At 36.4% G+C, this 17,881-nt stretch overlaps 1 protein-coding gene across 3 annotated transcripts in view; it reads left to right on the top strand.

The window, feature by feature from the left end:
* ITGA4 (integrin subunit alpha 4) overlaps window positions 1-17,881 on the top strand; it is a 77,007-nt gene that overhangs the window by 36,013 nt on the left and 23,113 nt on the right. For 2 of the 3 annotated variants that reach the window (XM_034654814.1, XM_002922274.4), the window contains exons 15-17: window positions 793-947; window positions 11,919-12,068; window positions 14,007-14,083. In XM_034654814.1, coding sequence (XP_034510705.1) covers window positions 793-947; window positions 11,919-12,068; window positions 14,007-14,083 — 382 coding nt within the window. Of the gene's footprint in view, window positions 1-792; window positions 948-9,356; window positions 9,412-11,918; window positions 12,069-14,006; window positions 14,084-17,881 lie in introns of those variants that run through there. The other variant, XM_034654815.1, reaches the window with a different exon arrangement.

Genomic DNA, 17,881 nt, shown 5'->3' on the forward strand with positions numbered 1-17,881 from the left:
GCTTGGAAGTTTTTTGGTTGCTTGTTAATTTTACTTCAAATCTTTGCTAATTGAGGATATTCGTTAGCAGATGATTATTTACTATGTCAGATTTGAAGTAAATCTTACCAGACTGTCAGAATATTGAGAGAATGTCTATATTTTGCACAAATCAACACTGGAAGGTCAAACTGGAAAGCAACGAAAACACAGAGGAGACTAATCAGGGTCTAGGGCTGGAAAAGGAGACATCTTTGAGTAAACTGTTTACAGAGGTTTGACTTTCGAACCACTTGTTCACATGACATTTTAAAAAATAGTAAATAGCAACCTCTCAAATCAGAAACAAAGAGAAAGAAATGAACCTAACCATATACAAAACTAGTTACATAACCACACAAGATAGCATTCTCGCAAGTGGCGTTTGAGTGTTTTGTCTATCCTTCCTCAGTGGGATATTCTAAGGACAAAAAGACTTCAGAGGAATCTGAAACTTTACTCAGAACGTTTATTAGTAGTCACAGTTTTATTTGAAGTTTTGAAACATTTACATGTAGGGAGACTAAGTAAACAAAGATGTTAAAGTAGAAATCTAGAGAAAAGTTTACAATTTTTTATAACCATTTTAGCAATTATTATTTTTAAATTGTTTCCTCTTCTATATTTTTGGTTAGTTTTTAAAAGCCATTTAATGAAGAGAATTTAAGGTGTTTCCAGTATTGGGATATAATTTTGACTATTTTCACTTTAAAAATAATAAAATGCTTTTAGGTAATTATTTGTATTAATTGCAATTCTCTCTACATTTTGCAGTTTTGTTTTATAACATGAGTCTGGATGTGAACCGGAAGATGGACTCTCCACCAAGATTTTACTTTTCTTCTAATGGAACATCTGATGTGATTACAGGCAGCATAAAAGTGTCAAGCAGAGTAGCTAACTGCAGGACACATCAAGCATTTATGCGGGTAATGTGAACTCGATTTTATTAATGAATATGTAAACTTCAGTATTATTACTACAGTAAAAATCTTACTGCATTGGTATCCTTTTATAAAAGGTAGTTACAAGCAAGTGTGATCCCCACCTGACCTAGCTGACCTGTTTGTTGTTCAGAGTTAAAATGTTCGACAATCCTGTGACCTGGATCATTCCGAGTCCACTTTTTGCATCTTCTTTATTTCACATTTTTCACGCTTGCCTGCATCACTCTTTTTTGAAGATTGGCTTTTCCTTCCTACAATTGCTAGTTCCGTATCCCTGTTTATACCCTTCCCAAAAAATGTACATACTGGTAGCGCTGCTGAGCCTCAGATCTGTTCCCCTGGTAGGGTTTTTTGGGGGCAGGGAGGTGAGAGAGGAAGCAGGGAAGTTGGTCAGTTTCTCATGTGACTCTGGTGAAGCAGAATCCACCACGACTGCTTCTGGATTCGACCTTTGTCCCCATGCCAGCATTGTCAGTGATATAAGTGGGAGCCTGAGCAGTTGCAGCGTGGTGGGATCATCTATGGGCCAGGACAATGGCCCTCAGGATGTTTGGGGGTTTGTCCTGCCAAAGCAGAGCCAATTTCATGTTTTTTATTAAAAAAACTCCTTCCCAAACTGATCTTCCTGTTCCTTGCCTTGGTCATCCCCCCCCCCCCCCCCCCACGCCATGAAGCACTGCCAGGTCTTTCTCATTAGGGAACGGTGTATTTCATCAGAAAATCTATTGTCACAAAAAAGCCAAACTATTTCCAGGAGCCCTTTCTGGGATTTCAAATGGTAGCCTCAGCTTAGAACTTAATTTTCCCTGAGATAACTTATTTCCAAGCAAATGCAAACAAGCATCAAGACTCTAACACCATTAAATGCTAAGAGTAATAATCCGTATGCTGTTTTCTCACTTCCCTTAACAGTTTTTATTGTTGTACTAGAATAAATCTATTAGACGGTTGAGAGCCAGATGTATAGAATGATATAAATGTAAACATTATTTATATGGTACGGATTAAAGAAGGTTTTTTTTTTTTTTAATCCTATATAGCTGTGATTTTACTTAGATTAGTCAATCTTGGAGCTATCATTGAGGCCATTTTCGAGGCCGTTAAAAGGCCCAGCATTAGACATTCACAAAGAAACCTATTGTGTTGAGTTTGTATCAATGACAGGAAATTGACCTGACATCTTTAGTCCTGTGTTTCTTGGCATTGTTCCAACAAGTAAGGGTTCATCAAAATTGCACATTTTCATCAGAATAACTTGCACTGGAAAGGACAGTTTAACAGAGGTTTCTGTGTGGTCGATGCATACTTGTAGCGCTGCCCTGGTATTGGTGGTGGCAGGTCACAGCCCTTGACTTTCAACCCTACTGTCAATGGCAAATAAAAGCACTTACCTCTGGGATTGGTACATAGTAGGGACTTTTTAAAAAAGTGATTGGAACCATTATGAACATGAAAACAGCTCCAGTTGTGATTTAGGAAGATATGGGAATATAATGGGTGCATTTTCCATCCCCACCAGCATGGTAGCCGGAGGTATTTAGAAACATGAACACGGCTATGATTCTGCAGTCCAAAAGAATGGGACAGAAACTGCTACTCTTCTGCCTTCTTAATTATCATAGAGAAGATGAGCAGTTGTCAGGATGCCTGAATTGTCCCTTTGTTCTGTAAAACTTGCCCAGTATCAGGAGTGTTAATGGGCATATTCTACTGCAGCATTCCTTACAGTGAAATGAGGTGGCAGTTGATAATTATGGAGCCAGGCCTGTGGCCGCTACTTCTTGCAGTTGGGCACATTTTCCTCGTGTAGTTGTTCCCGTCGGTCATCCCAGTGAAGCTCCACGTCTCCATCCACACAATTATTTGCATAGGTATTTGAGTACCAGTGTTTCGTCATGTTCCGTTTGAGACACTTGTGTATATCAGTGAATGAAAAATAAAAAATATCACTCCCCTCACTGAGCTGACAGTCTAGTGGAGTGAGACAACGTGATAAACATGTACATTTTATACCATTTTAGTAGATAAGGGTGATTGATAGAGGGAAAAGGGCAGAGTACGGGAAATTGTGGAGTGCTGGGGAAGAAATGAAGGGTGCTTTTTATTTATTGAAGGATAATTAACATACAGTGTTTAATTAGTTTTAGATGTTCAATATAACAGTTCAACAGTTCTATACGATATTACCCATCACGATAAAGGTACTCTTTTCTATACTTTAACTCCGGAGTAGTTAACCTACAGTGTTATGGAAGTTTCAGGTGTACAATATAGTGATTCAACAGTTCCATGTATTACTCAGTGCTCATAAGATAAGTGTACTCTTAATCCCCTTTATCTGTTGCACCCATGCCCCCAACTTCCCTCTCTCTATTTGAGTCTGGTTTTTGTTTCGTTTTTTTCTTTGTTTTGTTTCTTAAATTCCATAAATGAGTGAAATCGTATGGCATTTGTCTTTCTCTGACATATTTTTTTCAACATTATACCCTCTAGGTCCATCCGTGTTGTTGAAAATAGCAAGATCTCATTCTTTTTTATGGCTGAGTAATATTCCTCTGTGTGTGTGTGTGTGTGTGTGTGTGTGTGTGTGTGTGTGTGCGCGCGCGCCACATCTTTATGTACTCCTCCATCAGTGGACGCTTGGGTTGCTTTCCTGTCTTGGCTATTGTTAATAATGCTGCTGTAATAGGGGTGCATATTTTTTTGAATTAGTGTTTCATTTTCTTTGGGTAGATTCCCAGTAATGGAATTACTGGATCATATGGTAATTCTATTTTTACTTTTTTGAGGAACCTCCAAACTGTTTTTCCATAGTGGCTGCACCAGTTTGCATTCCCACCAACAGTCTACAAGGGCTTCTTTTTCTCTACATCCTCGCTGATACTTGTTATTTATTATCTTTTTGATTCTAGCCATTCTCACAAGTGTAAGATTCTGAGTCTAGTCATATCTATCTCTTGTGGGGTTTTTTAAGATTTTATTTATTTGACAGAGAATGCATGTGCGAGCAAGCAGGAGAGCACAAGCAGGGTAAGCAGCAGAGAGAGAGGGAGAAGCAGGCTTCTGGCTGAGCAGGGAGCCCCATGTGGGGCTTCATCCCAGTTCTAGTAGTTTTTTGGTAGAGTCTTTAGAGTGTTATATGTATATAGAATGATTTCATCTGCAAATAGTGGAAGTTTTACTTTTTCCTTACCAGTGTGGATGCCTTTTATTTCTTTTTCTTGTCATTGCTGGGTAGGACTTCCCATACTGTGTGGAGTGAAGGTGATGAGAGTAGGCATCCTTGTTTTGTTCCTGTTCTTAGAGGAAAGGCTTTCAGTTTTTCACCATTGGGTATCATTTTAGCTGCGGGTTTTTTATATACGGCCTTTATAATGTTGAGGTATATTCCCTTTAAATCTACTTTGTTGGGAGTTTTTATCATGAGTGAATGTTGTACTTTGTCAGATCCTTTTTCTGCATCTGTCGGGATGATCATACAGTTTTTATCCTTTGTCTTATTGATTTGATGTACTACATTGATTGACTCGTGAATATTGAACCACCATTGTATCCCTGGAATAAAGCCCACTGGATTGTGGTAAATGATTTTTTTTAATGTATTATTGAATTTGGTTTGCTAATATTTTGCTGAAGATTTTTGCATCTATGTTAATCAGGGAAATTGGCCTGTAATTTTCTTTTTTTATAATGTCTTTATTTGGTCTTGTTATCAGGCTAATGCTGGCCTCATAGAATAAATTTGGAAGTTTTCCTTCCTTCTTCTATGTTTTGGAATAGTTTGAGAAGAATAAATATTAACTATTCTTTAACTTTTGGGTAGAATTCTTTAAATACTGGGTAGAATTCACCATTAAGTCATCTGGTTCTGGACTTTTGTTGGTTGGGAGTTCTTTGATTACTGATTTAATTTCATTGCTGGTAATCGGTCTGTTCAAATTTTCTATTTCTTTCTGATTCAGTCTTGGAATCAGATGTTTCTAGGCATTTACCCATTTCTTCTATGTTGTCCAGTTTCTTCGCATGTAATTTTTTCATAATATTCTCTTAAAATCCTTTGTATTTTTGTGGTGACAGTTGTTTCTCCTTTGTCATCACTGATTTTATTCTGGTCTTCTCTCTCATTTTTTCTTGATGAGTCTGGCCTAAAGATTTATCAATTTTGTTCACCTTTTCAAAGAACCAGCTCCTGGTTTCCTTGATCTTTTCTGTTGGTTTTTTGTTTGTTTGTTTTTGTTTTTTTGGTCCTGTCTTTTGCTTGTGTTCTGATCTTTATTATTTCCTTCCTTCTACTGGTGTTGGGTTGTTTGTTCTTGTTTTTCTAGCTCCTTTAGGTGTAAGGTTGAGTTGTTTGCTTGAGTTTTTTCTTGTTTCTTGAGGTATGTCTCTACTGCTATAAAATTTCCCTCTTAGAACTGTTTTTGCTGCATCCTAAAGATATTGGACAGTTGTGTTTTCATTTTCACTTGTTTCCATGTATTTTATTTCCACTTTGATTTCTTGGTTGACCCATTCATTGTTTAGTACCATGTTGTTTAGCCTCCATTTGTTTGTGTTTTTTCCAGGTTTCTTGTACCTGATTTATAGTTTCATATCCTTGTGGTCAGAAAAGATGCATGATATGATTTGTCTTATTAAATTTGAGACCATGTGATCTCGCCTGGAGAATATTCCATGTGCACTTGGAAAGAATGTGCATTCTGCTGTTTTGGGTTAGAATGATCTGTATATATCTGTTAGGTCCATCTGTTCTAATGTGTCATTGAAAGCTACTATTTCCTTGTTGATTTTCTGTTTGGATGATCTCTCCAGTGATACAAATGGGGTGTTAAAGTCTCCTGCTATTACTGTATTCCCATCAGCTTCTTCCTTTATATATGTTAATCATTGCTTTATGGATTTTGGTGCTTCCATGTTGGGTGCATAGATACAATTGTTATATGTTTTTTATTCCTTTTCAATCTGCATGTATCTTTGTGTCTGAAGTGGTCTCTTATAGACAGCATATAGATGGGTCTTGTTTTTGAATCCATTCAGTCACCCTATGTCTTTTGACTAAAGCATTTAGTCCATTTATATTTAAAGTAATCATTGCTGGGTATGTATTTATTGCCATCTTATTACTTGTTGTATCATTGTTTTTATAGTTCTCTGCTCCTCTCTTGCTCTCCCCTTGTGGTTCAATGGCCCTCTTTAGTGTTATACTTGGATTTCTGTCTCTTGATATTTGTGTAACTATTACAGGTTTTTGATTTGCAGTTACCGTGAGGATCATATATAACATCCTAAGTATATAGCAATCTGTATTAAGTTGATGGTCATTTAAGTTTAATACCATTCCAAAAGCACTGCCTTTTTACTCCATCCTCCACATTGTATGTATATAATGTTATATTTGCATTTTTTTAATTTTGTGAGTTCCTTGACTGATTTTTATAGATAAAATTGATTTTACACCTTTTGTGTTTTAAACTCCATGTTGGTTTCATAAGTGATTAGTCTACCTTTATTGTATGATTGCATCTACCTGTGAAATTGTTCCCTTTCATAATTTTCTTCTAGTGGAAATGTTTAACTTTTTACACCTTACAGTGTTTTATCTATTGAAATTCTCTTCTACTAGATGTCACTTTTCCCTCTATGAAAATGTTTTCTTGTCCGTATGCATACGTGACAGTGAATCTCTGTCTTTGCTATATTCATATACACAACTTGATTGGATCTTAGTGACTTCTTAGTACAAGTTCTTAGAACAAGGGATAATTTTGAGGCTGCTTTGATTTAGGGAAACTCAATTAACAATTGGCAGCAGTTTTTAGAAATGTCGGAGCAGCTATGGTGGAGTGAGACTTCCCTTAAGGCTTTTATAGATGATATTTTCTGGTTGATCTTGATGGAATCTCTACATCAAAATATTCACTGATGTTTGAGAAGAAGAAGGGGTGGTAAAGTGGGAAACAAATAAAGTAACAAGATTCTCACCCTGCTTGCCTGTTTCTAATAAAAGGCAGAAATACGTAGCTTAGTCCTCAGATCAGGAATGCTTGTCCCCATTGATATTTGGAGATCCAGTGAGTTCAGTGTCCTTAGCATGTTGTATAATAATGAAACCCACATGCCTACATATATTTATAGTACATGAGTTCATTCTTTCCCTTGATTTCTCAAATTTCGGGATTTCTGAAATAAATTTTATTTTGTTATGTAAGTCTTTAGGTGACTTCTAAAACCCATCTTTTTCAATAATAACTTCAAAGAAATGAATGTATGTTTGATTAGTATATTTTATCTGGATTTATATATTTGTTTATATTGTTAAGCTATACAAGCACATAGCTCGATGAAGTGCCATTTGCTCCAAAGCAGTTATATTTTAGCCACAGCAGACTATGGACTGATCCATATATGAATTTATTTCTACTGAAAATCTAAGTACAAGCAAACTATGCAACTACCCTGATGTTATGGTAGTCAAGAAATGGATTAATTATTCCAGCATATGTTAATTCTTGGCTAGATTGCAAGGTCTTTGAAGACAGGATATTACTTTTTGCATGTTTGTATTCTTCTTAGAGGTAATACAACTCATTACATGAGTAGAAATCAATGCGTAGTTTTAAAATTTATGGATGATGTGTTCTCAGTGCCATTTAAAGAATTCTATAAGGGAAATCTGAGAATGTTCTATTGGTGTTATGGTTAGAGCACCTGTGTTGGGGTGCTATTTTTTCTCAGGATGTTAGTAGTGGCAGATGTTGACAATTCTCCACTTCCTGGACCAAGCTTACTAGCTAGAGAAGTTATCATTACAAGTGGTGGTACTGGCTTCAGTTGCAATCTGTGCCTCTGTCTTCCCTTCACCCTCCCCAACCCATTTCCCACATTTGTACCAGAGGCGTATTTCAAAAACATAAATCTGATCATATTCCTTGCTCAAAATTCTTCTGTGTAAGACTTTCTCATCCTCTTTTGAGTGTAGATTGGGTGGTCCTCCTTCTTCTCTACTTGTGTATACATCCATCCGAATGCTTACCCCCAACACTGTGTGTGGATTTATGGGTTATGGAATGTGACATAGGTATTGACTTTCAGTTTTGTATCCCTAGAGTCTTCCTTCTACACGGCAGACCCATGAATAGATACATTGAAATGTCTATACCTCAATATCATTTTTCATTCAGTAAACTTCATAAACATTTCTGTCTCCCCCCTTTTTTTTTTTTTTTTTTTTTTTTTTTTTTTTACTGCATACACGCAGAAGGAGGACATGGCCCTACAGCTCAGTTCTCCAGTGGCCATAAATACGAATTTCTTTAAAAGTCAAACAAGAAGGCGGACCTTGTGTAATTTCAGACATGTGCTAATTTGCACGTTTGTGGGTTGGCCTATTTTATGTAATTGTCCATAAAAATGTGGCATGGAATCTTCATTATTTTTAATATAGATAGCACATGCCCATCCAAATGAAAAATTTTAAGCGAATCTACTTTTTCTCTCCCAAATACTTAGTCACTTCAAGACATTTTTGATATTCTAGCCTTTGTCTTTAGGTGGAGCTGTTAAAGTTAAATAAGTGTGAATATCTGTCAAAGACAGTTCTTCCAAGAGTGCACGTACATTTTATATATTGTGAGAAAAGCATAATTAATAGCTAATTAGGATAATGAAAGTAATATACACCAGATGTAGAGAAGACCTTGTGGAAAATTAGTATGAATTAGATAACATGTGATTTGGTCAAAGCAAGCTTGTTGAGAAGAATTAAAACAGTGGACATGTGGAGGGACAATCAGTGGCTGTCTAGCTCCTACTCCTAGGGAATAATTTAATCAAGTTTGCTATTGTAATGCTCAGTGCTTCAAGCTGTTCCGCTTTCACAAGTCGATAACTTGGGATTTGGGCCTTGATTTGCAGCATTCCTATACGGTCAAAGTTTCATGTTGAGATGATCACTTATAAAGTAATTTAATAAAATCCTCTCCATGTATAAGAATGGAAAAGTAATAAGAGATCTCACATACTGATTCATGCTCCAAATCTTCCAGGTACCAATTAATTAATACAAGTCTAATACTTGGTATCTAACTCATTTCCTACTTAATGTTCATTGACTGGCAATGGTCTGATTNGTTTTTTTTTTTTTTTTTTTTTTTTTTTGTCCTTCCAGTTGTTCACCTGAATTCTTATAAGAAACTGGAATTCATTAATTTCTGGATTGGTTGATAGAACTATATTTTGAAGCAGCATATATATATAATAAGTCAATATCTAACATCTATTGAGATCTTAAGTGCCAGGCATTTTGCTAAGTGTTTTACAAACATCCTGCCACTGAATTCTCCTAACAATAGATATAGATATCATGAGAATTGTCATTATTTCCATTTTCAGATGAGGTAACTGAGCCATAGACAGATGAAGTAATTTGCCTAAGGTTACACAGACAGTAAGTATTGCACCTGAGATTTGAACCCCAGCCCTGTACCTATAGACCACTTGCTTTTAACCACTATGTACATATATCAATAGTTATAAATCATGTAAAAAGAAAAATATTACACCTTTTTTATTTACATAAAGACAGAATGGATGTAGTCTTTTATGTGATAAATCATCTTAATTTACTTCATTGATTTTTATCAAGTTACTACAGCACAGCCATCATCTGTATTATAGGAATATTTTTCCTACCTATTAGGGATTACTAATTGATGAGCTTTACAAATTATCTGTTCTTTATTTGCTTTTAAGCAGTAATGTTTAAGCCATATTCCAATCTTAAAATGTTCGTAGGTAATAAAAAACCTGGTCCACTAATGTTACTTACTAGGAGTTCTGTTAATGACAAAGTCCTGGATCTGCTCAGGAACTGAATAAATATAAACATCAATTATGGTTTAAGGTAATATGTCTAGCCCTGGTGCAAACACTTGAGTCTCTTTAAATGGTCAAAGGAACTTAGTTGAATTTCTTTTTTAAAATGAGGAGAACCAGGGTGCTTGGCTGGCTCAGTTGGTAGAGAATGTGACTCTTGATTTCAGGGTTGTGAGTTCAAGCACCATGTTGGGTATAGAAATTACTTAAAAACAAAATACTAAGTAAACACATACATACATACATACATACATACATACCCTATAGATTGAAATGGGTATTTGAAAAGTAGAGTCAAACTGATGTAAAGCTCAGACATCAAAGTATAGTAACAATTCTAGTATCCAAAGAAAAGAAAAAAGAAAAAACTGCATAGTTCCATGTAGATAGACTTTACTGATTGTTAACAGCCTTCTCAAATCCTGAGATCATTTCTACATTTAATTTTTGTGGCGCTGAAGGTATTTGTTTTATAGATTTGTCATCAACGTCTTATTTCATGAAATTTAATTGTTTCCTGAATTCTGATACAAATTCTCATAGATTACTTTATCCGTAAAATCTTATTTGCCCACCTACTTAGATAAGGAGAAAAAGTCGTCTATTTTGTTTAGTATACTTTGAAAATCTCATTTTTGTCTAGAGAGGGCTGGGTTAAGTGCTTTCTAAGAGGTACTATGTTTTTATGCATTACTGATTTTTTCCCCCCATAGACGTGAGATTCAAGAACAACTGCTTTCAAAGTTACTTCCCTGTCAGCTATTTTAGTGCTTGTGCATATATGTATGTTAGCAAATCATTTTGATAGTATGTGGTATGTTCTTAACAAGGAGGCTAGTGAATAATCAAATAAAAAATATTTAAGTACATGAGAAAATATTTTTAAGAGAAAAAAATAATGCCCTCACATAGAAATTCAGATTAAAATATGTGAATTGAAAATCAGTGAAATGAACTCAAGAGCTGTTTCTCTAGGGGTAGAATACAAGAAATTTTAAAAATAATTCAAAAAAGGGGCGCCTGGGTGGCTCAGTCAGTTAAGCAGCTGCCTTAGGCTCTTGGTCTTTATCTCAGGGTCCTGGGATTGAACCCCACATGGGCCTCCCTGCTCAGCAGGGAGCCTGCTTCTCCCTCTCCTCCCTGCTTGTGCTCTCTCTCCCTCTCTCCCTCAAACAAATAAAATCTTTAAAAAAAAAAATCAGAAAGGTTTTTGACCACATATAAATAAGATTACGAGTGAGAAATGCTGTGTAAAAATTAGTAAGATACTAAATTTAAAAGAATGTCATGCAGAATGGATAGCAGAATGGATCCGAAATGGTTACAATTCCTGTATAATTGATAAATAATCCAAGAACTTTCTTTGTGAAGTGTTAAAAGCAAAATAAACAGAAAAATTGTAAGAACTAATAAAATTCAGTTAAGTGACTAGGATAAAAGATTAAATATATAAAACAAATAACTTCCCCACATACCAGTGGTAACCTACTTAAAAATATAATTGGAAAAGCTCCATAAAGAATAGAAAAAAAGATGTGTTTCATAATAAATATGAAATCAAATGAATCAAATTGAATTAAAATGTTACTGAGACATAAAAAAAACTCGAATAAATTGAGATATCCTATTTCTACAAGTTTACTACAGGGAAATGTTAGATAGAATAAAATGCTGATTAGTACTTTGAAGTGATTTACAAAGAGTTTATAAGGGAAAATTCTTACATTATGTCAAGTGATAAAAAGTATGCATAGAAAATATCATGAAAGATGTCCAAATGTAAAACTGTGTAACTATTATAGGATGGATTTTTTAAATTTTTATACTTTTTGTGTTTTTTTCTAATAAACATGCATACTTTTGTAATGTGAAAAAATACACACATTCAGTGTATTTTAACAATTTATTTGGAAAGGTAAATACTTCCTTTACCTTTTCCATGTTGTTTGACTTTAATGCAGGAATGGAGGAACTTTCTATATATCTATATCTATCTAGATAGATAAATAGATAGATATAGATAGATCTTAATTTACATGATTGTTTTTATTTCTAACTTATGGTTTTAAATTTCCTTAGAAAGATGTGCGGGACATCCTCACCCCAATTCAGATTGAAGCTGCTTACCACCTTGGGCATCACGTCATCAGTAAACGAAGTACAGAAGAATTCCCACCACTTCAGCCAATTCTCCAGCAGAAGAAAGAAAAAGACATAATTGAAAAAACAGTAAGAATATTTTCCTTTATTCAAAACGTGATGTGCATGTAACTAAGTAATTTTTTGAAACATTGCATAATTCTGTGGAAATGAATTATCTTTATGAATTCTTCAAAAATTTTTATAATTTTTTTAATATATAAAGATTTATGGTATGTCTTATTGTCCAACTTTATTTTTTATATTCCCTTTAGGATATTGTACTGAATATTTTAAAATACACATTTAGTCCCAGCAATGGCTTCCCATATACATGAGATGTTAATTTTCTTTACTTAATTCCTTGCCCATGAGGAAAATACATTGCTAGGGAGCATTCATAATGACAGTGAGTCACATGCATGAGGTTTTTCTTGCCCTTTTTCATTTTCTGACTCCTTCTCTCTCATTTTGTCTCCCTCTCATTCACTCTACCCAGAGTCATTCATGTCTTGGTAAGCAAGTTCCCTTGCTGGCTTTTACTCATCTATAAACACAAGTATTTCTGTTACACAACAATTTCTCTTTCAAATTCAACTATAGGCTTTTCAGCCCTGTCCCAGGATCCATTGCATTTTGAGATGGATCTTGCATTCTAACCAGTGAACAGCCTTCTCTAATGTATCCCAAAATAGCTCCGTTTCACTGGAAATGTGTTTATTCCCAGGAGTCCAGCTGTTTGGACTTCTACTGTCCAACAACACAAAGACCTAGTCAACAGGATGTTTGGGGGCATGGTAAAAACATTCATTAAAGCATTTGCTAAAGGCACAAGGAATGTAAGAGGCAGAAGGGACACTCAAAGGGCTGGTTCGTGTCCTGTCTAGACAAACTGCTCGTCATTTACTTGAAGGTGTTTGAGCTTACAATCATGACTCTCTAGAACACTAGATCAAGTGAACATAATAACTGAAGGCAAGTTTTCTCGATACCCTTATAAATCTATCTGTGGAAGTCAGTGTTCTCTCTCTTCTGTTGAATTTAGTTGTCAATATCAACTCTTCTTAACTATGTTTATAATGAAAAACACGATGTTGTAAGTACAGAAGAGCAAACCTTAGCAACTGGTGGTTATGTTAGAATAAAATTCTATTGATTTTTTAGAGCACCATGCTTTACGAATAAGAGTGATAGAAAAAAAATCACATCTACCTAATCATTTGGAGAAAGATTTACGCTTCTCCTCTGCTTCACTGGGTCGAGGCTGTCTGTGGTCGGACACGCTATTTGCCAACATGCTAGTCATTTCCCACTTAATGAACCCAGCTCCTTCTCGGACTTTTAGATTTCTCTTAGGACCTCTCCCTTTTCACCCATTCCTCTCAGCTTCCTTTTCCTCTCTCTCTACTCTTCTATCTTATACCTCAGGTTTTCCCATGTACCTTTTAGTGTCTCTGGGTCCTATTAAAATGCTCCAAGTTAAATAAATTCTGGACCCCTGAGGGTCGACTGTTGTTTAATTTTGTTCAATGTGTCCTCAAAGTAAAATTTCTAAATTTCTACATTTTGTTTCCAATAAGTATAAGCCCATTGTCCTACCATCTGTAAAATGTAAGTGCCATGTTTCTTCATAATAAGTGGGATCAACTATAGCACCAGAAAATTGAGAGGAACTCCACAAAGAACATCTTGGTAGCACAGGTTTTAAACACTACCTTTAAAACTTTCCCTCGGTTTGATTAAACTCATTTTTTTCATAAACATTATAAAAGAAACAAAAATTTTTTTCCATTTAACAAATTTAGGCTTTCAATTTACCTGTTGGAAGAATCAGTTCCTTAAGTCCTACAGTGGCCATTTGAACCTGTGACTAATCCTCAAACCAAACTCTTCAAAAGTGACAAAATAAGGCATTATCAATTTTATTTCATTTTTCTCATGTATCATAGATGCCTTATTCTTAAAGAAAATAGAAGTATCTCAGATTGTTGAACTACCATAAAAAATACTGTCCTATTTTATTTCCAGATAAACTTTGCAAGATTTTGTGCCCATGAAAATTGTTCAGCTGATTTACAAGTTTCTGCGAGAATTGGATTTTCTAAGTAAGTGTAGTTTACTGTTATTCACCAAGATGGGCAATGGGTGTGTGCTTGTGGATTCTAAAGAGAATACTCCTCAGGGTTTAGCAGCATTCAAAGAATTGGAAAAAAACAAAAACAAAAAAAACACTCTCCTGAAAGAGATTAAGTGATCTATATGTCACTTACAGAACACAGAAACTCAGAGGTGATTGTAGTTATGTTTAGACATGTGTAAGTGCCTATTAATAGAGTTTTGGTGGCAAAATGAGCTAACGTTCACTAACATATAATGCTTAGTTTTTTTATCATCCCAAAACTGGTTACATAAGTCAGACTGAAGTATAAAACAAAAGTAATTGCGAAATATATATGACAACATTTGAAAGGGAATAAACCACCTTGCTTGTCTAAATTCACAGAAGAGGGAAGAGTAAAAAGAAAACACGTGTATCATGCTAAGAATAATGCCTACCCAGCACAGTGAAAATCAGATAAATGTTGGCTGCTGTTACTATATTATCATGGGAAATAAGCCATTGCAATTTTGTATCATGTCTAAATATCCTATTTTGAAATTGGTCTGCATGCTAGCAAGAAGATGTGGAAAATGACCAGAGAGAGAGAATCCATAATGAGGTTGAGGGCTGATAGGGTACAGGAAGTAAAAGAGGGGAAGGAGGCATCAGTGACAGGACAGGAAAATGGGAAACTATTTTAGGGAGGCGAGGATATAAAGGACACAAGCTTAAATTGGGGCATGTTTAATTTGGTGGGATTTCTATATGCAGTTTTCCACTTGAAAATCTAGTTCAGGATTGTATTTGGAAGTCGTCTACACATTCGCAATTTGTGAGCATGCAGGGACTGGGGGTGGGGAATGTGTGGAAATGTGAGTTTCACAGAGAAAACAACTAAGGATCAAGTTGGGGAGGGAACAGTTTTATTTAACGATTTTAACAAGAATAGGGAGTCTCTGGGGGAAACGGAAAAGATATCGTCAGAGAACCAGGAAAACCAAATCCATAGTGAAAGAGCCAATGGAAAATATAGAAAAGAGACTTAATATAGTAAAATTTTGTAGAGAGATCAGATAGCATAATGGCTGAGGAAAGGTCATGGGAATTGGCATTTAAAATGTGACTGGTGAGAGAAGGATGTCCCTGGCAACTTTTAAAATGGAAATTTCATTGCAGCAATAGCCAAGTGATGGTCCCTGTTGATAGGGAAAAAGAATATCCTGGGGACGGGTAGGTTCGACTGAAGAATTTTTATGTAGTGATGAAATTTGTTATTTATTTAATCATGGGAAGACACGAACGTGTGTGAGGGTCAAAGGCAGAGAAAAGACTAAACTGAAGAGGGAAGTGTACTTCAAGTGAGGGCGCATTCTTCAGACTCGACCAGAACTCGCCTCCGAAGGGTCTGGCAGCTGCTCACTTCGCCTTTTGCACATCCTTTGCTTTAAGCTCCACATTGACATCAAACTTGCGTTCCCCTCCGACTTCTCTAGCTCTTTCTCAGTTGTGTTTTGAGGATCTTTGATTTTGGCTCTCTTGGCTTCCCAAGAAGTTACTTTAAGTCTTCTCACCCCTTTCTCACACCCCCCTGTTTTCGCTGGGTTATCATGCCCACAGCTGTGACCTCACCTGGCCTGTCTACACTGCTGATGCTCAAATCATATCTCAGAGTTCCACGCCCGCACATGGAACTGTCCGTTAGACATGTCCTCTTGGGTGCCCAGTCACTATCCACCGGTGACACAACCATTAGGCACCAAAGCCAACAACCTGGAGCTCAACCTACGTTTTCTCTTTCTTATCCCTGACATACAATAGATTCCTAAGTTCTGCGATATTACCGCTACAGGTGTATTTTATATATCCATCATGCCTGCCTCTCTCACGCTCGCTTGCGCTCGCTCGCTCTCTCACACTCTCTCTGGCTCTTCCTCCAAACCAGGTGCCCAGTATCCTACCTGGGTCACCAGGCTTTCCCACTTTCTGGGCTTCTCGCCTCTGATTTTACATTATTCTAATTCCTCGACTGTGGTATTTCCAGAGTGTGAGCTTTCTATCATACATTCTGATAACAAGGCTCTATGGGCGCATTAAAACTTAAAATCTAAACTCCTTAATGCTCATTCTCAACCATGCAATGGGACTTTATTTCCCATCGATGGCAGAATACTTGGAGTTGTTTGGCTACACATGCTTCCCAAGCCTCTAATCTCTTTGTTCCTTCCACTTATCTACCTCATTAACTCTCATTTGTCTTATAAATCTCAGCTGTTTTTCTTTGTCTCTGACCCTGGTCCCATTGCACTTACCCTCACCACCATTATTGTCTGTCTCCACACTCTCCTGTGAGCTGCATCAAGACAGGTTTCTGTCTTTTCATCTTGGTGTTCCCAAGGCCCAGCACAGTGCTGGGAATGCTATAGGTGACTAATGGTTGTTTGCTGAGAATGGAACAAGGTTCTAAGGAAACAGCATAACTGGGATCGGACTTGGATGGAGGAGTTAGCCTTAGACAGAAGTTAAGATTCTCTTTACCTTGAGGTAAGAAACTATGAAAAAAAAAAAAAAGGTGCTTGACATAGATTAAGAAATCTTTCTTTGGGGGCGCCTGGGTAGCACAGCGGTTAAGCGTCTGCCTTCGGCTCAGGGCGTGATCCCGGCGTTATGGGATCGAGCCCCACGTCAGGCTCCTCCGATATGAGCCTGTTTCTTCCTCTCCCACTCCCCCTGCTTGTGTTCCCTCTCTCGCTGGCTGTCTCTATCTCTGTCGAATAAATAAATAAAATCTTTAAAAAAAAAAAAAAAGAAATCTTTCTTTGGCAAGAAAGGAAATATAGAGAATTCAGGGATGACCAGGATAAAAAGCAAGTTCATATATGGAAAGGGAGGGCTTTGAGGATGGATTTGGGAACTTGAAGGGAATGGGAAAAGATTCAAAATAGCTGTTAAGATAAACGGGATAGGAATGAGTAAAAAGGTTGACAAACAGTGTTGAGTACCCTGCTGGGGTGGGATCACATATGGCAGAGAATAAATTAATTCTTTTCACTTAGGCAATGCCAATATAGCCTTGAGCATCCACAGTTGAGGGCCAAGAAGCCCTAACCTATTTGATTTATAATTGGACTTTATACTTAAATTATCCAGATTGGCTGCTCAGAGAATCCAAAAACAATGACTACTAACTGCTTTGTATCCCAGCATGTAATGTGGTACCTTTGTTGAGTTATTAGATGAATAATTTACAACCTTCCCATTCATGTATTTATTTTCTTCCTCAAATGCTTAGTTTTCTCGGTGTTTTTGCTGTCACAGGCCTTTGATAAGAGCTGTGTGGGTGAAAGCTTATCTAAGCTATAAATAGTGTTTTCATTTTCTTAAATCAGACACTCCCACTGTCCCCTTTGTCATCTTTCTCTGCAACTGCACTGGCCTATGAAAAAAAATGGGACATTGAAGTTGATGTGCAAATATTAGTAAGAATAATTCTTTCCTGAAGAATAAAATTACGTCTTAATAAGATACGAAATAATTTGTTTTCAGTACATATTTTCTCACAGTAAGAAATTGTCACCTACTTTACATTTCTTTTTACTTTGAAGTGATAATGGATTTGACAGACTTCAAGAAATACGATTTTAAACGGCAGCCAGTGGTGGGGAAGGCATTGTCTCTGAAGGTGTGGTCTTTGAGTCACCTTCATGAGAATCACCTGAAATCCTTAACAGAAATGCAGTTTTCTAGGCCCCAGACCATCCAAAACAGAATCTATGGTCACCAGGCCAGACATGTTCAGTATCAA

Source organism: Ailuropoda melanoleuca, chromosome 2 (genome assembly GCF_002007445.2).
Source record: "Ailuropoda melanoleuca isolate Jingjing chromosome 2, ASM200744v2, whole genome shotgun sequence".
Lineage (NCBI taxonomy): Eukaryota > Metazoa > Chordata > Mammalia > Carnivora > Ursidae > Ailuropoda > Ailuropoda melanoleuca.